The following is a 26,232-nucleotide window of genomic DNA, read 5'->3' on the forward strand; positions in this document are numbered from 1 at the left end:
CTATTCATCTGGATTGAAAAGAGAGGCAAGAAAAGATAGATCCAAAATCGGTTCTAGCTTTGTGAGAAAGAAGGGGGTTGGTAGATCGTTGCCCACACAACGTCCAATCTATTGAAAGGAATACAACAGAAGATCAAGAAGTTGATTGTTGATTTCACAGCTATTAGATTCTCAGAGATATCAAGAAGCTAATCTAAAAGGTAAATTTCTAACCAAACCGTGACACCCCTTATTCCGCTACGCGTGGGTGTTTCGCGGTTCGTAGTAAACCATTCGGCGAAACCATAACGGTTCCTACATTGTACACCGAGCTGTATCGCCATTCTGAGCCCTATGATTAATGCCTCATACTCTGCCTCGTTGTTGGAGGTCACAAAATCTCCATCATTGCTCCATCTGGGGATACTAGGACAACTTCGATTCCACTTTCTCCGGGGTTGCTAGATCCATCTACAAAGAGACACCAGACGGCCTTGTCATTCTTCTTTGTGGATGGGATAACCGTTTATGGTTCCCAATTTAGGTCGTCGACCGGGAAGTCAGCTAGGAAATCGGCAAACGACCGCCCCTTCCCGAGTGGTGTGGGGAACTTCGACTGGTGTTCCCGAGTTCTTCGTTGCCATCTGATCGAAGTTTCTTGTTCTCTTTGTGAAGGATCTTCTTCAATGGGAGGTCGGTGAGTACCTTGATTGAATGTGCTTGAAAGTAAGGTCTGAACTTCCGTGCAGAATATAACAATGCTAATACTGCTCTTTCAATGTAAGAGTAGTTCTTTTCAGCTGGAGTGAGCGTCTTACTTGTGAAGTAGATTGGTTTCTATGAGTTGTTATCCTCCTTGAAGAGAACCGAATTGATAGCAAAGTCTGATATTGCTAGATAAATCCCGAGTGTTTCTCCGTCTGTTGGTTTGGCTAGGACGGGAGGTGTTGTGAGATATTCTTTGAGAGTGGAGAATGCTTGGTGACATTGATCGTTCCATGAGAACTGCTCACCTTTTTTAAGAAGTTGTAAGAACGGTCGGCATTTGTCTGGCGCTTTGGATATGAATCGGTTGAGTGCAGCAACCATTCCTGACAGCTTCTGCATCTGCTTCTTTGTTTGTGGGTCAGGCATGTCCAAGAACGCTCAGATTTGGTCTGGGTTAGCCTCGATCCCACACTGTGATACCTGGTACCCCAGAAACTTCCCCGATGACTCTCTAAAAAGGCACTTTTCTAGATTTAACTTCATTTGAGTTCGGCATAACCTGGAGAACGCTTGCTCAAGGTGGGTGAGGTGGTCACCTGCTTTCTTGCTCTGGACAACCATGTCATAAATATAGACTTCCATGGTATCCCCTAACATGTCCTGGAACATGTCAGTTACCAATCGTTGATAAGTCGCTCCAGCGTTCTTGAGGCCGAATGTGAGGACATTGTAGCAGTAAATTCCTTGTTCAGTTATGAATGACGTTTTCTCTTGGTCTTCTTCAGCGAGTGGGATCTGGTTGTATCCACTGTAAGCATCCATGAAGGATAGTAGTTCGTGGCCACAGGTCTGGTCCACAAGTCGGTCGATTCTTGGTAAAGGAAAGCTGTCCTTAGGTGTTTCTTGGTTGACGTTGGTGAAGTCAACACAAAAGCGAATTGTGCCATTCTTCTTTGGAACTGCGACTATGTTAGCGATCCACTCAGGGTAATCGACCTTTCGGATGAAACCTACTTGCTTGAGTTTGTCGACCTCATCATTGATTGCTTTTTGAAAACGCAGTGATAGTCTCCTAGGGCGCTGTCGAACTGGTCGAGTGTTAGGGTTGACATTTAGTCTATGACATGCAACTTTAGGATCTATACCTGGTACATCAATATATGACCAAGCAAAACATCTTTATTCATGGATAAAAAGTTTACAAGCTGGGCTTTGAGTGTAGGATCAAGGTTAGCCCCTACATAGACGAATTTAGGATCGTCTTCTGTTCCTAAATTCACTTTCTGCCTTTCTTCAGCTTGTACTATGGTTTGTAGTGGTTGAGCGTCCTCTGGGGGACTGCGTTCTGTAGTTTCTTTGTCGATCAGATGACTAATGGGAGTGGCTGCAGGAACTGGAGCGTCTTCTGTGGTTATGACAAATGGGTCCGTAAGACTTACGTAGTCATGACAACAAATACCGGGAAATGACCTTCCTCGGTCAGTATTGGTTGTATGGGATGTTTCGACCAGATATGATCAAAACATCAAGTGTTGATAAAAGAGACAAAGAATATAGAAAAGTAATTTAGAAAAATGATGGTGATCGGGGGAATGATGAGACTGTACCTTGCGGTTGCCTACGTACCCAAATTATCAATGGGATAAAGTCTCAAGAACGTAGTTCTGAATGAAAAATAGTTTGGTATTTATATAGGTAGAGTAGAGAGTCCTTGTAGCTCAAGTAATCTTGTAGCTTGAGTAATTGTGATAGACTATAACTTTCAACTGATAATTATCTCTTTGATAAGAAATGAATCTGGACATAAATCAATGTACATTAGTGGCAAGCCATGTTGCTAAGGTTCAGCCTTAGACACATGAGTTAATGGGCCTGTACATTGCAAATTGGGCTTTAGCCCTGTTGATTAAATGAATAAAATAGAGACCCCTACTAATGGACGTTTGCCACGTAGGTGGGGGTTGAAACATGGGACATGGTGGGCGATCTCTGGGGTTTTGAGAGGTAGAACAACGACTTCTGGGGCGACTTTGGGAGTCCTGACTGGTGGGTCAACAACTGCTTTAGCAACCTTTGGAGTCTGTACAGATGAACAGACCTTCTTGGAAGAGCTTCCAGCGTTCTGCTTTGGTGCTCTGGCTCTGACTTCGGGGACCAAGTCTTTGGCCATTGTGTAACTGGTGGGCTTGTTCTGTGTGCTGACAAGTGAGTCGGCGGTCTTGTTCGCTGAGAGGATTTGGTTACAATGATAGGCCTCGAGCTGGTTGCTTCGAAGCTCGATCATGCCCTTAGGGCCTGGATAATGGAGAACTTGATGCAGTGTTGATGGTATAGCCTGCATTTGATGAATCCAACGTCGTCTTAGGATGGCATTGTAGGACGACTTGATATCCAAGATGCTGAAACGTGTATTGAAGCTGACTTTATCTTCTTGCGATCCCACTGAAACTGGGAGTACGATATCACCAATTGGGTCGGCTCTGGAGCCATTGAACCCGTAAAGAGGAGCAATTGGATCTATGAAGACTGACTTGGGTAAGTTCATCTCCTGGACTGTATGGTAGAACAAAATGTCGCATGAATTACCAGGGTCAATTAGAACGCGCTTGACTGTCCAGTCGCTGATTTTGACATGGACTACGAGCGCATCATTGTGCGGGAGGCAAACTTTATTGAGGTCGGCTTCTGTGAAAGTGATATCCCCTGTGTTGCGACCTGAACTTTGCGGGGCAGGTGCTACTTGTGAAGAGAAGTGGTAAATTTCTTGAAGGGCTCCCACACGCCTTCTTTTCTCTCTAGACGAACTAACTGAGTCATCTGGGAAAGTGATCATGTGATTAGTTCTTTCATTATCGCGATCGGATGAGTGTTGACGTCGCTCATGATGGGAATGGTCTCTGGGACGTCCTCTGCTATAGGGGCAAGTCTGGACATTGTGGCGATCACTGCGAGGTGGAGATCTACTGCGTATCCTTCGAGCCATAAGTTTGTGGCGCAGATCGCCATCGGCGATGTTGGTGTATTGCTTGATATGGCCTGCTTCAATGAGGTCCTGGAGGTAATGCTTTAGCCCCCAGCACGCATTAGTTTCGTGATATTTTGCTCGGTGGAAAGCGCAGTAAGGCTTGTCAGGTCGATCTGCCGGTTGTCGCACGTCAGGTCGGTAATAAGCAGCTCGCTTGATCTTGTCCAATATGTAACTGGGAGATCGGGTGAGTATAGCAAACTCTTGGTCGTTGTTTGTTCTGTTTCCCGACTTCTGCTCCTGCGGTCTGGACCACTTTTTGGTAGGTGGGGCATCATTGGAGATCGCTGCTACTTTTGTTAGACTGTTAAGCCGTGAAGTTTCAGGCTTTCTTGTAACTTAATGTACTTGTCCACTCGAGCGTATAGCTTGGATAGCATTTCTGGACGTTCTTTCATCAGCGACTTGGAGAGGTCTGTGTTGCGCACTCGACAGGCGTTGGAGAATGCCAGTGTAGCAAATGATTCTTTAAGACCACTTTCTATGCATAACAGTTCAGCTTTGAACTGTTATGCATAGAAAGTGGCGAATGGTTTCATCTTCACCAAATGATAGCTGGAAAAGTGAATTAAGATCAACTTTCTTACGTTTGTTGTGGACGTACTGACTAGCAAACAGATCAGTGAGTTGCTCGAAGGTCTTTATCGAGTTTGGCTCAAGTGAGAAAAACCAATTGAGTGCGCCATCTTTGAAACTGGTGGGAAACAAACGACAATGAAGATGATCAAACTCCGGTGCACTATAGAGTGCGAGGCTTTGAATGTAATGAGCTACGTGCTGACCAGGACACGTGCTGCCATCATACATCAGAAAATGTGGTTGTATGAAATTTGGGGAAGACGCTCTACTAAGTACCTCAGTAGTGAACGGGGACGAGCGGTACGTTTTCAAAATTTTTTGGACGATCTGGGTGGCGTCTTTCTTGACTGCGCTTTGATCGATCCGTTATGACAGTTCATTAATCTGTTGATTAACTTCGTTGATGCCATCTTCTGGTAAGGTACCTGGCGGATTTTGCGTGTCCACTTGAGCGCGTAGCGTAACATTCTCCTGCCTGAGCAGGGTGATTTGCTCATTCATCATTCCTAACTGATCAGCTAAACCTTGGATTTGAGCTTCGAGGTTTGCCATGCTTCGTGGGCTTGAGAACTTTGCTTTTTGGTTTTAAGATTGTTTAAGTGGTTTCTCAAGAAATTGAGACCACAGACGGCTCCAATGTAAAGGAGCGTTTTAGTTTTCCTTTACATACAAGGGAGGAAGGAGAATGGGTTTGAATTTGGGAAAAACCGAGTTCGTTGATGAGCGAACTGCCTACGTATCTTCTCTTGATTCTGGGGGGAGAGAAGAATTAGGTCTGGCGTAGTTCATATGGGGAGTATTTATAGGTGATGAAAGTGAATCTTCACCCAACACGTGTAAAGATCAGTACAAATGTAGGGTGGAGATTGCTGAGTCGTGTGAGAACTATGCTAGTAGGTCTACAGTAATAATGGGAATTAGTAGCTTGCAGCAGCGGTCAGTAGCTGGCGGCAGTGATTTGTGTACGTGTAGCTTTAGTCATGATTGCTTCTAGAAGGTGGGTTGAGTCATGATATAGAACGATTTGCATTGTGATACGAACTGTTCTAGAGTGATCTCGTAGCTTGTGGATGCGATCTAGTGACATAGGTCGGCAAAGTAAGTCAGAGGTCGGTGTGGTATTTCCACCATGCTGAGCACGTGCTTGATATTCCTGAAGGAGAATATCACTCCCTTACATCTACTAAGAGCCTCTCATCAACAACCTAATCCACTTTTAACACTTCTATGTTTCTTATAAATTCTCACATGCAATCTTCAGTGCCAATCATCTCTCTCCGGTCTCTTCATCAACCATGGGGGTTTAAAGTTTCTCCTTATATTTCTAACCTCCATTCTTTTTCTCTTCACATCTTCTGTCCGTTCTCGTAGCCAACAACAAGAATCACCGCCACAACAACCATATAACATTTCATCATTCAGTCTCAAACTTTCTTTTGGACATAGCCTCTACAAATTTCAATTCAAAAACTTAAAAGGTATGACTCTCGCTCGACTTGAACGTGATGTAGCTCGCATTAATTTTCTTAACGAGAAAATAAATCGTGCGATTCAAGGAAATGGTACCTCGGATATGAAGTTAATGGATCTAGGAAATGGTACTTTGTCCACCTTGGATTCGGTACTCTAGCTAGAGAAATGGACATAACAATTGATACTGGTAGCGACGTTACTTGGATACAATGCGCACCCTGTGTGAACTGCTACCGACAAACCGATCCCATATTCGATCCCGCCATGTCACATACATTTGAACCACTTGCTTGTGACTCACAACAATGTAATCAACTCCAAGACGAAAAGTTCGGTTGTACTAGTACTAATACGTGTGTTTACAAAGTAAGATATGGCGACGGGTCATTCACCAAAGGTGACTTGCTGAAGGAAACTTTATCCTTTGGTGTTAGCAACATTGCCATTGGGTGTGGTCTTGACTCTTGAGAATGTGGGAATGTTTGATGTGTCCGGGTTACTAGGACTAGGCAGAGGCTCGCTCTCTTTTCCTTCACAAACAAACAACCCCTCCTTTTCTTATTGTTTGGTTGAAGAAGGCTCTCCCTCTTCAACACTTGAATTTGGTTCATTATCTACACCATATGATGTTATTGCTCCTTTACTTCATAACAATATTGTAAATACTTTTTATTACGTGGGTCTAACGGGAATAAGTGTTGGTGGACAAATGCTCCCTATTCCACCCTCGGCATTTGAAATAGATCAACGTGGAAAAGGTGGAGTGATCGTGGACTCAGAAACGACTTTGTCTCAATTTCAACCCCAAAGTATACAACCTGTTATGCGACGAGTTTGTTAAGTGCACCCAAGGGCTACCGCCTGCTAGACAGTTTGATCGTACATTTGATACTTGTTATGATGTATCGTCCAGACCCACAGGGGTTCCAAGTATTGCTTTTCACTTTGGTGCAGAGTCGTTGGATTTACTGACTAAGGCTGAGTCCAATGGCTCCCTATCCCCTTAAAAGTAGAGATAAAGTCAACAGATTTTACTCTCTATCATTAATTTCCTCTATATATATACAAAGGATTTTACTCTCTATCTTTATTTTACTCTGGGGGGATAGGGAGCCATTGGACTCAGCCTAAGAACTACTGGTTTAAAGCGGAGAAGAATCTTTTCTGTTTGGCTTTTACGACAACAACTAAACCAATTTCAGTTATAGGGAACGTACAACAACAAGGCATTCGTGTTAGTTTTGATGTTGGCAACTTGTTAATCGGGTTCTCCCTCGATAAGTGCTCTGCTGCAAATTAGAGTGAAGTTAGCAATTCACTTTGCGTATTCATGTATGTGTATGGTTTGATAGATTTGACGCTTATTAATAAGTACTAGAGTGGTGGATTGGTGCGGACGAGCCTATCAATATAGTATTTAGGATTGACGTCTAGTTGTTGTATACTTGTATGTGTTGTTTAATTGTAGATGGGTAAAAGTTTCAATCATTTCACAAGTAATTAACTAGGATTTCAAATGTCATAAACATAACGATTGCACCCTAAATTTTCAATGCATTTTGACCGTCATCTCCTCGTAAAATGTCCCAACTACCCTTTTACGTGTAAAATTGCGTAAATGGCCTCTTGACTTCACAATAACCAATTTCATGCTTCTCAAGTGTAGGACACGTGTTAACATTCTGTTTGTTCAAATCAACGGTTGCGATCTAACCCATTAGTTACTTCATTTTCTCCAAAGTTATAAAACATAGGTTTAAATATTTTCACATACCTACTTCCACTGATCTTTCCTCCACTACTACATATTGCCTATAAGCATGGGCGGATCCAGGAATGTTAAGCTGGGGGGTTGTACTTAAGTTAAACTAAAAAAAAAAAAAAAAAAAAAATTATAACAATGTCCCACCAAAAACTATACAGGCATCATCTTTGCTTTTATATTTCCGGCAAATATCATACCAAAAAGTAATAATCTTCATTATATTATTCAAAATGAACAAAAACAAATGTCTTCGCATAGATACATACTCACAATAGATCTTGACAAGTATAACAAAAGACATCCAAAAGTTAAAACATGACACTAATGAAATCGTGACTTGCGAGGTTTCTTATCAAATTCATCTATTACTAACTCTATATCAACTTCGTTAGCAAACTCCCTTTCGATGTATATAACCATGCAATCCGCAAGAAACTCGTCATCCATCTTGTTACGGAGTCGTGTTTTGACAAGTTTCATAGCTGAAAAGGCTCGTTCAGCGTTCAGTAGTCGCTGTGGAGATAGGAAGAGTCAAGACAAGACAGATCGATCTATCAATCAAATGATAAATAGTTGACTTTCTTGTTTCAACTAAAGCTCGACATAACTAAGAAATGGTAGACAATTTATGAAAACAAAGATGACGAGTCACATCAAGCTTATAATGTTGTAGTTGATTTCTCAAAATAAGTATCTCATGCTTCGTGAAGTCTTCACAATAATATTTCTCGGCGAGCTTGCAAATATCATCAATATGAAAGTGCTTAAAAGCATCTTTCGGGTCCAAATCCAAACTAAGAGAAATAAGCTCTATTGCCTCCTAAGAGAATCTACTCTTCAATTCCACCAACTGGTAATTTATTACAGCATTGAATATATCAACGTGGTAGTGGTGCTAAACTGTAATACAATCATTCTGCTGGAAAGAACGACGTGTGCCCGTCACATGACGAGAGCTCATATTAGGAATATCAATGTCATGCTTCTTGCAAAAAGAAATCACATCCCCAAGGAAACTATCCCAACTTGTTTCTCTAAACTCTTGAAGAAGCTCATTCGTACTTGAGACTAAACCCATGGCATTTAGAATGTCTTAAGACTTCACTTGCAAGGCTTTATGTTCAATACCAATCGATTCCCCACTACATAGATAACTTGTATTTGAACAATAGCAACTCCAATCACCAATCTAAATAATCCCTACAACCAAACTAATATGCCCAACTCGCTAAACAACTATTAACAACAGATAATAATGTAAAACAGTAAAGGCAAACCACAACACAAAGATATACCGTGGTTCGGCCAATGGTGCCTACTTCCATAAGAGCTAGTCCTTTTATAAAGTGGGAAGGAAGATTACAATCTCTCCTTTCAGTCTTTCACCTTACTAGATCACTCTTATCTCTTTACAGGGTTGTATCTTTATAAAGGTTATCTCTCAATCTTGATAGCTTTTAAGATTAGGTTTTCTCTGACTTTTGTGATGCCTCTCGTGTGTTTGGTTTTGCCAAAAACCCAAATATATAGTGCAAAACTCCCGGTTCCGCAAAAATAGAATCTTGCCAAAATAGGCATGGGCGCAGGGCCCGCTCTGAATTGTGCTATCGAGGGCGTGGGGCGTGCTCTTGCCTTGGAAGATGTCCAGGCGCTTGAGCGCGTGGCGCGCTTCATATTGGCTTATGGAGGCACGCGCTATCTTTTGCCTTGGGCGATGTCCAGCACTTTAGCGCGCGTAGCTTCAGAAATGGCTTGTGGAGGCGGGCGGCGCTCTCTTCTCCACACAAACTGAACTGATTTCTATCCTTCTCCTCATGTGAGGGATAACTCCAACACTTTACATAGTACATTTGTGATTCCCATCGTCTTATGCAATAAATGAAACATAAAGACAAATTCAAAGTCTCTCATAGCAACATAAGAACCCTTAGCTTCCCTACACATGGTGTTACTAGACCCATTCTTCATGATGAGTTCAAGAACCGTACAAATTGCATCATACATCTCCATCAAGCTACAAATGGATTTATAGTGGGAACTCCGAGTTTCTCCACCTCGTTGCAATGTACAAACTTGATTAGCACCTCGTCCACTATTAAGCTCACCAATTGCTAACAAGTTTTCAATTTCCTATTTTCGAGCTTTCTCTAACTCTTTCTTCCTCTTAGGCGGAACATGGAGATTAACAATGGATGCCAACTTTGAAAAGAATAACCAAACATCGGAAACATCTTTAGAAGCCGCAACTAATGCAAGTTGTAGTCGATGAGCAAAATAATGCACATAATATGCAAAACAATGGACACTCCTTAAGAAATAGTGCTCGTAATCCATTCTATTGACCATGCATATTACTATCACCACCAAAACCTTGGCCTCTCATATTTCTAATAAACAAATTCTTACTAGCAAGAACTTTGGAAATCTTTTTTTTCAAAGTTAATGCACAAGTGTCTTTAACACCAACAATAGAAACAGACCTCTCTCTAACAAAACCATCATGATTAACAAATCTTATAATAATTTCCATTTGCTCTCTCCGTGAATTATCTTGTGATTCATCCACAAGGATACAAAACTTTGCATCACCAACATCCTCACGTATTTTCTTTCTCACATTTTCGGCAAATATATTCAAAAGTGCATTTTGAATACCATGTGAAGTATACATGGCATTTCCCGAACAATTACCTACTATTTTAGCAACTTTCTTGTTCAACAATTTTGAAAACTCGAACATTGCAAGGAAGCTTCCACAATTCTTTGATTTTTTTGACTCATCATGGCCTCTAAAAGGAAACCTTTGTAATGCAAGCATCCGAATACATTGAACAACATTTCGGAGTAGGATCCGATTATTTGCAATCGCTTCATTAAAAAGTATATTGATAACACTATCTATATGTCGAGAAGGATTCATTAGATTCTCACAATACAATGTTGCCGACCTATGTGGAGAACAAAGACCACCTTTATGTTTCAAAAAAGGACATTGCTTCCCACTGTTAACTTTTCTCCAATTTTGAAACCCATCAATGGTAAACACCGGATGCTTCGGAGGATTGGTTTCAAAGAGAAAACAATAGAAATAATATGCTCTATCCTTATGGAGTGAGTACTCTAGCCAAGGAAATAGTTTATACCAATTAGCGTTGAACCGACGTCCTTGCTTTCCAAACATAGTCATTGAATAATCTTTGTCATTCTCATGAGCTGGTCGACAAGTTCCCATTCTAAAATAAGCTGCTCGGACTTCATCACGTTTGTTAAGCGGGTATTCATATTTAACAATACGTTTACCCAGATCACGTTCAAATAGAGAAGTGACATCAACTTCCATAGGTGTAACTTCTTGAGCTTTGGAAGAATGTTCAACTCCGACTTTTTGGACTCGAGAAGAAGGTTCAACTCTTTCAATTTCGACAACTTGAACTTTGGTAGGATATTGCTCATCCCCATCAAGTTTTGAATTATCAAGAATAGATGGTTGAAGTTTCGCTACTTTCCGATTTATCATCTTTTCGCTTATAGAATGATAGAAGAGTTAATGCTTTTTTGGGCGCTTGATGATGCGACATTGTAACCTAAGATATTAAATAATTATCAATATACAATAGATAGAGAAAATAATTATCATTGGGCATTATCACATCATCCACACAATCCAAAATTTCTAATGCATAAAAACAAAATCCAATTCAAACAAATAGTTCTATTGGTGTCACTAAATCCCTAGACAAATAAACGAATTCATATAAACAATTTAAATAAATTGGTGTCTTAACTAAACTAATGTCTAATGCACAAACATTTAAACAAGTAAAAAAGTATCATAATAAGTTAATAAATTGAGAATAATTGAACTAAAAAATTTACCTTATGAGAATAATAAGAGTTTGCAAGAGTCAAAGAAGTGAAGAACCGAAGAAAAGAATAAGCAAATACTGAAATACTCCCAAGATTGAGATTCTACCCGTCAGTGTTGTCACTAAAGAGTTTAGACTTTAGAAGTTCTGACTTCTGAGTTACCTGAGAGGCCAAAAGTTTCTCTCTATTTGTTATTTCTAAATTTCTAATGGGCTCAATGAGTCAATGGGTTGGGCTAAGTTTGTTGGCCTTAAATTTCTATTTTGAACGCTACTAATTTTTATTTTAACGAAAGCTTGGGTGTGCTGCAACCCACCCCCGCCCCCTTGGATCCGCCCCTGCCTCTAAGAGCATTCCCAATGTAAATCACTATGAGGGGAAATAGAGACTTGTCACCCTTATGGAGCCAAAAACCCTTGCCCAATGCAAGGGTGACAATGAGGGTAGCTTGTAACTTAGTGATAATGAGGGTAACACTTGCTACGGAGATAGCTGCTGAGTTATGAACTTCGGACAGAACCTTTTATTCCGTCTCATGTCTATTTATTTTTTTTTATTTTTTTTTAAGTGGAAATTTTATTGATACTGATAAAGAATTTTACAAATAATTAGGACAAGCGTGCAATAAGTCACGTCAAGAAGTCCTTTTGAATAGCAAATCCTATTCTTCTAAAACAAACTCGTTAGAACCAAATTTGTCATAACATTACCGGCCCATAACTTTCGAAGTCTCTTGAGAAGCTCAACAGACTGTTGTTCCAAGAAACCGAAAGTGTCGAAACTAAACGGAATGAAACAATGCTGGTTAGCCGTGCAAGCTTCCTCATGCTTCTCCATCTTCCCTGTCGCTGCTCTCTTAGCTGCTTCCCTCACCTCAAAGACTCCATTCCCAAGCCCTACCAATGGAGAGGCTCGAGTTACATCAACACATGCATGTCTCCCCTCAGACCAACTGTATATCAATACATCTGCAGGCCGGAGTGTAGATCGTCCCTCATTCGGATCAGTGAGAAAATTCACAGGAGCCTCCTTCTTCACTTGTACCCCAGCCCTCCAAAATGCATCACATAAAATATCTCTGACATGATCATGTCGGTATTTGAAACCTGGAAAATATCTACAGTGTGCTGCATGGTCCCCAAAAGCATTTAGTCTACTCTTTTTGCAAACAGGGCATATACCACCATCAGAGTACAAAGGAATCATGAGACGGTACCGGAGAATAGAACGATACTCCACCGACGACATACACTATCCAAGTCCCTCCATCAGAATAGCAAGTAGAAAATCCTTTGCGTGTTCTGACTGCAAGCATCCAATGACTGCTTTCTGACGAGCAGATAACACAAACTCCCTCTCAAGACCAGCAACAATCTTACTATATAACGCTTCTGCCAAAACTTTTATGGTTTTGAGGGGACGGTAGCATTCCCTGCCATAGAACTGAGGTCAAAATCGGGTAGACAAAGACTTAATGCACTGCTAGCAACATCAAGAATCTCATCCAAAGGCACTGACCCACAACTCCAAAGAATGTGGTTTTGAAGCTCAGAAGTCTGATAGTGGGAAGCCACAAAAGCAAAAGTAGAGACATCAGTGGCACAATAAATACCTAACCCACCCAGACGTAATGGGAGTGTCGATAAACGCCACTGCAAATCACCGAAGTTAGTACCATCAGAAACCACAATACCCTGGAGAACACTGCAGATATGCCGATCAAAAGTCTTAGCTACCTCTTTAAAAAGGGATGGTGGACAAGTACGAATCGCAAATACCAACTTAGAGAGCCCAGCACAAGCACGTAAGAGAGCTAACTCACACTGTGGATCGTCTAATGTAGCTAAATGGTCCATCAAAGTCACAACCTTTTCGACACGCTTGCAAGCAAGGCCCCTGACAAAGGATGGATCAGTGCTGACCGCACCTCCAAGCAACCTAACTCTCTGCTGAGGACGGGACAAATCTGAAGGAAAGAGACCAGGAGTGGAGCGATGTGGATCCAATGATGGCCAAAATAGCTCAGTTTTAGCCACATTAAGAACCAGCCCATAAGAAGGTCCTTCTTCCTGAATCATACCCAAAGCTGTCGCCACCTGTTCTGTATCTCCAATTAGAGTCCCATCATCTAGATACCAAGTATGTAGCAACAACTGACAACTGGACTGGATTCGCAGAATCAGGGGATGCAACACCAGTGCAAATAGAAGGGGACCTAAAGGGTCGCCTTGCTGGACCCCAGTAGCAGACCATATGTAGCTATCCCCTATATATAACCTCGCAGGTTGGCAATACAAGTACTCAACCCAAGGGGCAATAGCTGGGCAACGGATACGAACCTCTCTCAACATAGTAGTCCGATCAACCATGTTAAAAACATTTTGAAAATCTACAAGCAGCATCGAAAGAGAGGTACTATCACTGTTAGCATACACTATCGCGGTTGGGTTGATGCAAAATAAATCGCCGCACCACGAAACACCAACCCCATACTGAAAATCCTACAAGTATCCTACCACATCTTGGGAAACTCTTTTCATAGCAATTTTGGAGACCAAGCGACGCCAAACCATCCCTACAGCTATAGGACGAATACTATTATCTGGCTTGAGAAGTGGAGTAAGCGGAGCACTCGCAATGAATTCTGCTAACGGCTGTGGACATCGTCCTTGTAACCAAACATTCACCACTGGGGTCGATTTTTTTTTTTTTTTTTTTTACCTTTTTCATTTTTTTTTCTTCTTTCGGACGGGATGTTTTATTCCGCCAGACTTTTTTTTTTTTTTATATTTTTCATTTTTTACATTCAGACAAAATGAAACATTCCGTCCGAAGTTTTAAAGTCACCTATGCTTTGGGCAACCCTTCATAGCTTTTCACCAAAAAGATAGCAAAGAGGGAAAATAGTCCTATGTGGAGGTAAAAACTTGCTACTTGTATTGGGAATGCTCTAATCACCATCATTTGAATATGACGATACAATTACTAGAATTAGAAATTCAAAAACCAAAGGAGAAGGATACCAATAGAATCAGCAGACATCTTTAAGAATAAAACAGTTGAAGTTAGGATGTATAACGAAGAGAGGAAGAACACTATTCTTCTACCAAATATAATTGTTTACAACCTTCTACCAAATATAATTGTTTACAATACTTCGACGTGGGTACTATTTTCTTCAACTTAACTTCACAATCATAATTGATGGATAAATGACAATCAAACTTCTCGACATTTCTTTACCTTTGAAATGGAACTGAAACACCATTTCTAAATTAGATTCTTCACACTTAATCCAATTTGACATATTACAATATAAAGAATAATCTCTTCAATGGGTACTTTTGATTTTTGTTATGTTCTTGAAAACCAAGAACTCTCTAAATTGGACATGATCTAGTGGTGGGGATAATTGGTTTTATGAACAAGATGATCATTGCACATCACCACAAGTTTAAAATCTTAAAAACAGATTTTCAATTGACTACCCATCACAGAAACATCTTCTACGCCGCGAGTCAATGACCCCATTGCAATATGGTCTAAATTCTTATTCATTTCACACTCCGATTCAACCTTGTTAGGAAACCTATACTAAGTAGTACTTTAGTTAGTGACTTCTATTTTGAGTAGACTTTGTTAATTTAGTTGCTTATAAAAGAACTAAGATGTAATTCTGTTTTGGTATCGATCAATTTTAATAAGAAAGTTTAGGTGGTTTGGTCTCCAATCAAAGGATCAATTAGGTGGTTTATCTCCAATCAAAAGATTACTTAGGGTTCTTCATCAAATTGAGTTAAAAATCATAACATATGATATCAGAGCCATTCTTTTTTGGGTACAAATTTGTTTCCCTCTCTCTTCCACACAATGGTGCAAGTTACTGTTAAAGAGGTTAACGAATGTGTCGATGCGATCGAAGGAACATTGGATCAGCTACATGCCGGATTCAACACCAGCTTGCATAATCTCAGCAATGAGGTGAAGACAATTACTGATACTATAGGTACGCACAATGATCAACTTACTCAATTAAACCAAAGTGTGAACTTTGTGGCCCTTTTCACCAATCCAGCAACTGTTCAAGTTCCTACCAATCTACATAACATCATTCTTACCAATCCAATGACTAGTCAAGATGGTGAACTATGCCAAGAAGTTCCTTGAGTTCCTTTTGTTGTTCCTCAGGGTGTCACTCAAGTCCAAGGTGTTCAATTACAAGGACGTACACTTCGAATTGATTTTCCGCAGTTTGACAATAAAAATCCAGAAGATTGGGTTTTCTGAGTGGAACAATATCAACAAGTTCATGGCCTCCCTGCTACTCAATTGGTTCCAATTGCTTGCTTCAATTCACTTAACCGGTGATGCGGTGGCTTGGTATCGGTGGATGCGACACTCTATTGGCCCTATGACATGGTTGAATTTTTCTCATGACCCCAACAACAGAGTTTGTATGGAAATCATGGTTTCAACATAGGGTATCGAGATTACGAGAAAGAGTTGCAGATGCAGAAAGAAAATTATCTAATGTCACTTAATTCGTATCTGTATACGAAGGCAAGATTTATACGAGTATAAATACGGTAGAGACGGTGGTGAAGGGATCATTACCGTAGATTAGAATAAACAAAATGTTAACATGTGTCATGTACTTGAGAAGAGGGAAACTTTGTCTTGTGAAGTCAAGGAGACATCTAGGTAATTTTACACAGAAAAATATAGTTAGGGCATTTCACCACGAGATAATGGTCAAAATGCATTGACTGAGATGCGTGTGAGTTTGGGGCCGGGGGCAAGTCTAATTTCCCTGAATTTTGGGGCAAGTGTAATTTTTATTTCAAATAGGGGTGTAGATCTAAAAAACCCTAAATTTTATCTACTGCACTACTTTCGATTTGTTTCTGTCCCTGAGGTCTTATCTGTCATGAAACTGTTAGTTATAGTGACATCATTAAGAATGTCTTGGTCAATTTCACTCCAAGTATTTGTACCACCTAGGAACAGTGTGTACATTATTGTACCTTAAAACCTTGTAATGGAAATTTAATTTGACTTGGTCTTAAGTTTTTTTTTTGATAATGGATCTTTCATTAATCAAAGATTAATAGTCTGGACACCTGACTCAACAATACAAAGCGGAAGAGTGCTCTGACCTGGTGCCTTTGTTGCCTAGGCAGCCAGTTCATGAGCCTCCCCGCGGCCTATAGCAGATCTATACTTAACCAAATAAATTTAAATTGTTCTGAAAACTCCAAAATAGTAACAATATGATGAGCTACAATTCTTTGCTTCCAGCAACACTCCTCAGGTTGGCCATTTAGAGTTTTAATGACATTTTGATTATCACCGAATAATTGCAAGTGCATACATCCCAGATCCTTTGCTAACAAAGCAGCAACTTCAGTTGCTACAAGTTTAGCCTCCTCTGAGTTAGTTGCGTTGAAAGTCCTATATGCAGCTTTAATGATTTCCCCTCCCCTAGTCTTAGCTATCACTCATGTAGTTGTTGCTTTGCCAGTAGATTTGTTAAAAGAAGCATCAAAGAGTAAGTTAACTATATATATATATATATTTGTACTACTCATCATATCCAATATTTATTCCATGATACTGAATACGTACTGGAAGTAGTAGGGTTTAGAGCATTTGGGTTGTTTTGGTATTTAAAAGGGTTGTTTTAAATGGTCTTCAAAGGCTTTTAGAGTCTTCTGCCATACTTTAGCCACTTCCATGACTATAGAAGTTTTGTTCTTCTTATCTGCATAGAAAAGAATGTTATTTATGTGTTCCCAAATGGCCTGCATCAGAAGGATTGCATATATACTAGGTTTCTCATATGATCTTCTTTATTCACTGACCAACACAGAAATTCATCAATCCACCCTCTAGTATTTCTATCAGGGTAACTATCTACCCTTATGCTTGTTATACTACTGAACCATACTCTCCTTATCCAATTGCATGAAAAGAAGATGTGCTATGTGGATTTAATGCATAACTGGTAAAAGGGGTAGGTAAATTCCCTTTCCAGTCCTCTACTTAATAATATATTGCCAATAGACAATATATCCTCCCATATAGGTCTTCCAGATAAAATGTTGTGTTCTTGCTGCTATTTTAGCTTCCCATATCATTTGAATACTTTTTTCTTGAACAGAAGAACTTCCGACCAGCTTCCCAGTTGTCACTTGTTAACAACTTGTAAGCATATTTCATAGTGTAAATGCCTTTGGGGTGGCATTTTCAGGTTATAATATCCTTTAGGTTAGAGGGTCTAACAAGAATTTGTACAATTTGGTTAACAATAGGCTGTACGTGGGAACAAGAACTCCAAAAAATACTTATTCCAACCATCCTTATTAGGATTCAAGATGCCTTTGACATTACTATTTCTGTCAAAATGGGGGTTGAGAATGTGGTCCTTCTAAAGGATAGGTTTATCATTGAAGCATATCCATGGATCATTACATACTGAGGTATGTTCACCATATTTATAGTCCAAATAAGCCTAGGTTTGATGAGATCATAGTTTCTTGCTATTCATCTCCGAAAGTATGAGGCATGATTAGGTATAGTAATATCAGATATACCTCCACCTCCTGGCCACCACTTTTTGTTTACAGATTTGAAGGTTCTAGCCCAAAGAGATGTTTTGTTAGTGAGTAATCTGAAACATTATTTCCCCAAAAGAGCATTGTTCATGGCTTTGGTATTTCTAAACCCTAGCCCTCCAAATGTTTTGAATATGCAAAGAGTTCCCCAATTCATGGTATGTATGCCATGTTTTTCCTCAATACCATTCCACCAAAAACTTTTAGAAGCTTTGTCAATATTTTTACACATCTTGTTACGAAGTGCATATGCTGACATAATATAAATAGGTATAGCTTGAGCTATTGCATGTACAAGGACAATTCTACCAGCTTATTGTGAGAGGACTTTTGATCTCCACCCTCTAATTTTTGTAAAAACCTTATCTAGGATATATCTAAAATCCTAAGATTTATTTTTAGTTATTCTAATAGGGGCTTCCAAATCCTTATCATTCTTTTATAGAAAATTCAATCACTCCCCCCCCCCAAACGTTTTGAATATGCAAAGAGTTCCCCAATTCATGGTATGTATGCCATGTTTTTCCTCAGTACCATTCCACCAAAAGCTTCTAGAAGCTTTGTCAATATTTTTTACACATCTTGTTACGAAGTGCATATGCTGACATAATATAAATAGGCATAGCTTGAGCTATTGCATGTACAAGGACAATTCTACCAGCTTATTGTGAGAGGACTTTTGACCTCCACCCTCTAATTTTTGTAAAAACCTTATCTAGGATATATCTAAAATCCTAAGATTTATTTTTAGTTATTCTAACAGGGGCTTCCAAATCCTTATCATTCTTTTATAAAAATTCAACCCCCCCCCCCTTTGGACATGCAAAGAGTTCCCCAATTCATGGTATGTATGCCATGTTTTTCCTCAATACCATTCCACCAAAAACTTCTGCAAGCTTTGTCAATATTTTTACACATCTTGTTACGAAGTGCATATGCTGACATAATATAAATAGGCATTGCTTGAGCTATTGCCTGTACAAGGACAATTCTACCAGCTTGTGAGAGGACTTTTGACTTCCACCCTCTGATTTTTGTAAAAACCTTATCTAGGATATATCTAAAATCCTAAGATTTATTTTTAGTTATTCTAATAGGGGCTTCCAAATCCTTATCATTCTTTTATAGAAAATTCAAACACTCCCCCCAAAAAGGTTTTCAAAACATTTTGATAGTATGGTTTAACATTTTTACTACAAAAAATGCTTGTTTGGTCAAAATTCACTTTTTGACCAGAAACCAAAACAAGCATTTTTTGGTCTGAAGTCATAGAATGGCATAATGGAGGCAAAATATTTAAAGTATGACAAGTTGGCAAAGGCCTAGCTCTAAGTTATAGGATGGATGCACCATCTTTCTCAACCTTAAACAAATATCAAACTTATTGTTTATTGAACCTAAACACTAGTCACTAGACTAGAGATTGAACTACAAAAATTAACTTTTACATGTTACTTTGTTAGCATACGAAATGGTTCACAGCTTCCTAGCATCAGCCCCTTGATCACTTGGGCTATGCAAATGGATGATGGAGGGTAATGAAATTTTAAGAAGAAGAAACGGGCCAATAATTACAGTGTATCCAGCCCGATGTGTGAAAATGTCAGTCACATCCCTGGTACAACCTACTGAATTAGAACAACTGGTTCTTTGAGAGCTCTAAAGCACCAACACACCTACCAATGGGCTGTGTCCGCGTTGGACACACGTCAGATGCGGACGCGGTCAACACGGTTAATTAAATCGGACGCGGGTCAGGACGCGGATTTTGATCTAAAAAAAAAATCAAAATCAAAATAATATTAAAAAACTCAATTTTTTCATTTTTTGTTTTGTTAAGACTTATGACATGTTTTTAAAGTTTGATTAGAAAATATTAAACTTAATTTTGTGGCTATTTATCTTTAATAGTTTTGAATTTATGAATGTTGATATATTTAATTTAGTTTTTAATGTTCAATTTATATAAAAATAAAATTACACATTAATTAATTTCCGCGTCCTTTGCGCGTTCGCGTCCTACCTTTTTAAGATATAACCGAATCACCGCGTCAGTGTCCGCGTCCGTGCAACATAGCTTGAGAGCATCTCTTATAATGAGGTACATAAAAGATGTGCAATCTATGTGCTTAGTGCACACCATTTCAAATAGATCGAAAGTGCAACATGTTCAAACACCAATGCAATTGTAGAAGCAGTGTTTGAATATGGACTCGAAAGTGCGAGTCCGAATTTGTTCACCAGCGGTCAGTTGGTAGATTCTACCAACACCCATAATAGACCACGTTTCCAGCCAAACAACTATCACTAAAGTAAGGAAACTAAAATTTATATATTACCAAATATACCCCCTCTTTCTCCCACCACCAGTCCACTACTCCACCTCCCACTATTTTCTTACAATCTCCATCTCCTCGTTAGAATCAATACCCATTCTATTGTAATGGACTTGTGAGTTGTTACAGTAGCAGTTTAGCAGTTACAAACTAAAATCTTGATAGAAACACAAGAAAAAAAATTATTGTTGATATTTGTTTTAGAAGAAAAACAATGAAATTTTCGCAAGATCGGAACCCAAAGTGTTTATGGAATAAGCATTAACTAATTTTGATAAGAACACAAAGTTAAAAAATCTTTTTCGTACTCTTTGAATTCATTAGAACACTAGGGTTCAAACTTAGTGTTTACAATTCAGAACAGTATGAGATAAACTTCACAAAGAACAAATCAAATAATGGGAATGATGTTAGATACTTGTGAGATTTGCTAGATTTGAATTTGAGTTTTCAATTTGTAAGGATAGAAGAAGAAGAACAGAAGGAAAAAAAAAAAGAGATTTTGGTGGTAAAATTGGGGTATTATAGGCAAAACACAACTTTTGGAAAAAAAGAAAAGAAAATTAGTGATAGGGCTATTTGGCTGGACATGTGGTCTAGCCAAAGTTTGTTCACTAGCAGTTTTGCTAGTAGATTCTACGAGCACCCATAATAGACCACGTGTCCAGGCCAAACAACTATCACTAAAATAAGGAAACTAAAATTTATATATTACCAAGTATACCCCCTTTCTCCCACCACCAGTCCACCAGTCCACCTCCCACTATTTTCTTACAATCTTCATCTCCTCGTTAGAATCAATACCCATTATATTGTATTGGACTTGTGAGTTGTTACAGTAGCTGTTTAGCAGTTACAAACTATAGCAGCTTACAAACTAAAATCTTGACAGAAACACAAGAAAAAAAAAATTATTGTTGATATTTGTTTTAGGAGAAAAACAATGAAATTTTGAAAGATTGGAACCCAAACTGTTTATGGAATAAGTGTTAACTAGCTAATTTTGATAAGAACACAAAGTTAAAAAAACCTTTTCGTACTCTTTGAATTCATTAGAACACTAGGGTTCAAACTTAGTGTTTACAATTCAAAACAGCATGAGATAAACTTCACAAAGAACAAATCAAATAATGGGAATGTTGTTAGATACTTGTGGGATTTGCTAGATTTGAATTTGAGTTTTCAATTCGTAAGGATAGAAAAAGAAGAACAGAAGAAAAAAAAGAGATTTTGGTGGTAAGATTGGGGTATTATAGGCAAAACAAAATTTTTGGGAAAAAAGAAAAGAAAATTAGTGATAGGGCTATTTGGCTGGACACATGGTCTATTATGGGCGCTGGTAGAATCTACCAGCAAAACCGCTGGTGAACAAACTCGGACTCCGAAAGTGCTATAATAATATATAATAAATTTGCAAATGTAAACACTGATGGGCAATACACCTGATTGAATCTGGATTCGAAGTGTTCTTAGAAACATATTAGTTACGAAAAATACTAAATTGAATCTTAAGAGCATTAGAAGCATGTAAATGGGTAATATGTAAGTATTTAAAAACGTTGAAAATCATGTTAATCTCTTAAACTCACCGTACTAAAGTTTTCCGGTTGTATTGATCTTTTTAAAGTTCTTCTACTCTCCACGACTCTATCACCTCTATGAAAATCATAAAGAAATCCAAAAATACCAATAAATCACAAAAACTTCAAGAATTAACGTGCCCACTTACGAACCTTGAATTGAAAATATATTTCAATGTCCTCCAATAACTCACCGTAAATTTTACAAAGTGCCTTTTTTTCTTTGATAAGGACCGTACTCCATAGAGCCATACTGTTTTGGCCATTTGGGCACATACACAGATTATATATACACGTACAATGTTAATGAAAGTGTCACGAGCAATTCTAATACACTCCGTATGATGTGCATGGAAATTATATTTTCTATATATCGGCGTAAAATTCATGTTTTAGACACGCCCACCATGTTGAAAACTCCTCTATTTCTAACTGCACGTACGGAGCATACAATTCTGGCTCGATTTCCAGTTGGTTGGCTTTTCTGATCAAAGAAGCCACGATATATATATATATACCAAAGTTTCACAAAATACCAAATCTCGACATCAAAATTTGGATGTACTGAGTGAAATAGCAAAACATTAAACAACGTTCTAGAAAGGTGTATGATTGGATAAAACCCTTTACCCCCAATCACTATAACATAATATAAACACATTACTCTCACTAGGGTTTTCCCAGCCATTTCCTCATTTCTCCAAACCCAATCCTCATTAAATCTCTCACTACGGTTTTAATGGCAACAGCAGTAGTACAAGTAATTGGTTCATCAATTAGCTGTGTTGAAGGACTTCGTTTTTCGAATGTGAAGTTTTCTTCTTCTTCAGTTGCTACTTGTAATAATAAGAGGTCATTTAAACGACTTGTTGTTAAAGCTGCTACTGTTGTGGCTCCAAAGGTTTCATCTTTTTCCTTGTTTTTAGTTATAAAGATTGAATTGCTTCATTTCTATTATTTAGATAAGATTTGGCTTTTCAACTGTTGTGCAGTACACTTCTGTTAAGCCCTTGGGTGACAGGGTACTTGTTAAGATCAAGTCTGCCGAGGAGAAAAGTGTAGGAGGTATTTTGCTTCCGTCAACAGCCCAATCAAAACCACAAGGAGGTGAGGTTGTTGCTGTTGGGGAGGGTAAGACTCTAGGGAAGAACAAGTTGGAGATTAGTGTCAAGGTGATTTCAGAACCCTTTCCAATGCTCTCAACTCTCTCAACTGTTTGTTTGAGTATTCTTGTTAATATTGTGTTTTTTTCCTTGCCTAGAATGGAGCACAAATTGTCTACTCCAAATATGCTGGGACAGAACTCGAGTTTGATGGATCAACTCATCTTTTGTTGAAGGAAGATGACATTGTGGGTATTCTTGAGACTGATGAAGTCAAAGATCTCAAGCCTCTAAATGACCGTGTTTTAATCAAGGTCAGATAAATTCATCCTATGTATATTGTAACTATTGTTATTAATCAAGTGATCTAAAGTGGAACTCAAGAAAAAGGTTCTGTTTTTTAAGGTTCCCCAAGCAATTTTATTAAAGTTAAACACGTGCATTAAAATGATATTCACTTTTAGCTGGATTTCATTCTTTTAGGTTGCCGAGGCGGAGCAGAAAACTGCTGGTGGCTTGTTTTTAACTGAGGCTAGCAAGGATAAGCCTTCCATTGGAACTGTAAGTGGCCTTTGACATACCTTTTGTCTGTAGCTGTCCAAATTTGGTTCTTAATAATGAACGTTGTGAGGTTATGGGGTTTCAACTACTTGTCTGTTACTAAATGATGCATATCTAGGGCATTGTTGTTTAAAAGGTTTTAAAAAATGTATTGAGGCTGAAGACTCATGTTGTGCCTTAAGCCTTTTATTTAGCGCCTTGAGGCTTAAGCTTCACATCTTTCGATTCTCTTCCCATTTTTTTTTCCAGTTTTTTGACACTTAGCTCCCTCTTAACTTTTCAAAAGATTAAAGACAACAGGTTTTGTTTTGAGCATCAAAACAGCACATTCAATTACGAATCCCAAGCTTCCGTATTTTTCCTTGTTCTCCTTTATTATTTTTATATTTATTGAGGCTTAAGCCTCAAGAGCCTCTGAGCCTTGCCTTAAACCTCGTAGAGGCAGTGAGAGCCTTGAGCATAGTTTGGGATTTCAAAATCCACAGATTTCCGAAAAGTAAAAAAACTGGAATACTGACCACAGTATCGGAATTTGCAAGGTCCCTATGTTCACCGAAAAAGTATATTCTGCCAGAGTTTGAGTCTTCGTTCATTTTTTTTTTGTATTTTTAAGCAAGGAAAAATAAGTAAATCTTTTAAAACACAACAAATTTGAAATCAGTTCACTTGCATACAAAGGTAATAATCAATTTAATACTACTAAAAAAATTATACATCTTACATTTGAAGTTTATAGTTGAATTGAATAGAATTCAGTATATTCTTCATAGTTAATAAAATGAAAAATTCGAAATCAGTTAATAGAAGAAATTAGTTTCTTTAAATTTAAAATCTGTTAATAAAAGAGAATCAAAATGGTGGTATTGGTGGGTGTAGATTAATAAATTCTGTGAAAAAAAAAATCTTACCTAAAATAATGAGTGTGGACTGTGGAGCTTTATATTAAGGATTAATTAGAAATTGACAGATCCTTGATAATTACTTTATTTTTTTTTATCTTCCGATCAAGTATCGGAATCATCATTCTCCGGTGATCATCAAAAGGTTATGGTGGAGAGAGAACTTTCTTTTCTTCCTGATCTTTCGCGTTTTAACGAATTTAGTCGGGTTTGTGAAGAATTTGTTTGTTTTCGTAATTTGTTGTCGGATATTCAACTATTTACAAAACTGCCACCGGCGGAGGCGGAACATATCGATCTGTATCAATTTGATGCCGTTTCGACTTTTTCAAAAACAGAAATATTCAATGGAATTCCAAGATTCTATTCGAAATATAGCCTCAAGTCTTCGATGCATTATTTTCTAACACACTGGCTGTATATGTATATAGTTTAGTTTCAGTTATCATAAAGTTTTCGTGAAATATCAGGCCTTTCAGTGTCGGAAGACTTTTCTGTGTATGGTATTGTGTGTAATGTTTGTTGATATTGTGTTATGTTAAATTAGGTGATTGCTGTTGGTCCTGGTCCTCTAGATGAGGAAGGCAACAGGAAAGTGCTGACCATCACCCCAGGGAACACTGTCTTGTACTCGAAATATGCTGGGAATGACTTCAAGGGAACTGATGGTTCTGATTACATAGCTCTTAGGGCATCGGATGTGATGGCTGTGTTGTCTTAAAAATTGTGAAGACGTCATAGTTTCTTCATATATTTTTGAACGTTGTGTTATGCTGAGTAAATTGTTACTAATTGCAGTGCGTAAACAGTTGGAAGTTATTCCAGAATTTTCTTTGTCAGTTATAATTTAGTTTGAGCATTGTAACTTTTTGTAGTTTTCAACCGTCAAATGAATTGGTGGTATGGGTGGAGGTTTTGTCAGTGGGTGTTCCAATTCAGCAAATGTGACATTTCTGCACTCTTAAAGGTCTTGTGAATGTTTGTATTTTTTGCAGAATAATATAGCAGGTTTATTTAAAATGAGCTGTATTAAAGCCAGTGACTCAAATTTGGAGTCTAACGAGATTTTCAATGTATTGTTTGTCTTGGGTGAATTTACAAGAGCAACTATGTAAGAGTGGATTGTGGAAAAAACAATGAACTTTTAAGAAACCATTGCCGTGACAGTGTAAAACCTTCGAATGTAATTCTGCAATGAAAAGTAGGTTGTGCATAGAATTGGAAGACTGAAAGTTTGAAGGCCTGTTGAGAGCAATGCATGATAAGGCTAGGGCATCATCTCAACTGAGCCAGGTGGAGTTATTCTGGCATTTCTGGGCAAGGACCGAACTGAACTACAGAAGAGCAAACGTCCAAGGAGCAAATTTTCACAAAGGAAGTCTCAACTTTCACGTTTCAACAACTCGGCTAATAGTGATGGCGAAAAAAAGAAAAGTAAAAATCGGCTGGGTTTGCCTCTCACGGTGCAAGTAGTCAATTGTTTTTTACAGGACAAGTTGTCAATTGTAAAAGACATCTGTGAACGGCTCTTAGCTCCAATTCATATTTTAAGTAACAGATAGGGATCTACACTCGCCAGCTACTATCTTTGCTGGAAGTTTTGTATTGGTTGTGTTGGTTCTCTCCATTTTTTCTGATTTTCCAGCATCTCCGATCAACATGTCGATTGTGACTGTACAGTTATGCTGCATATTTTCCATTGTTTGAAGATATGTGTGAAATGCTTTCTACTAGAAATTACCC

The 26,232-nt window shown here is 38.6% G+C and overlaps 2 protein-coding genes across 2 annotated transcripts; one reads left to right on the plus strand and one right to left on the minus strand.

The window, feature by feature from the left end:
- Nucleotides 1-9,864: 9,864 nt before the first annotated feature.
- LOC147496729 (uncharacterized) lies at nucleotides 9,865-11,046 on the minus strand. The gene has a single exon (XM_086562646.1). It carries the CDS (start codon nucleotides 11,044-11,046, stop codon nucleotides 9,865-9,867), a length of 1,182 nt encoding a protein of 393 aa, XP_086418772.1.
- An 11,421-nt stretch (nucleotides 11,047-22,467) lies between these two features.
- On the plus strand, nucleotides 22,468-25,410 carry CPN20 (chaperonin 20). Its single transcript, XM_086559633.1, has 5 exons — nucleotides 22,468-22,827; nucleotides 22,919-23,098; nucleotides 23,188-23,343; nucleotides 23,513-23,590; nucleotides 25,037-25,410. Exons 1-5 carry the CDS (start codon nucleotides 22,666-22,668, stop codon nucleotides 25,208-25,210), a joined length of 750 nt encoding a protein of 249 aa, XP_086415759.1. The 5' UTR covers nucleotides 22,468-22,665; the 3' UTR covers nucleotides 25,211-25,410.
- The last annotated feature ends 822 nt before the right edge of the window (nucleotides 25,411-26,232 follow it).

Source organism: Coptis chinensis, chromosome 5 (assembly GCF_015680905.1).
Source record: "Coptis chinensis isolate HL-2020 chromosome 5, ASM1568090v1, whole genome shotgun sequence".
NCBI lineage: Eukaryota > Viridiplantae > Streptophyta > Magnoliopsida > Ranunculales > Ranunculaceae > Coptis > Coptis chinensis.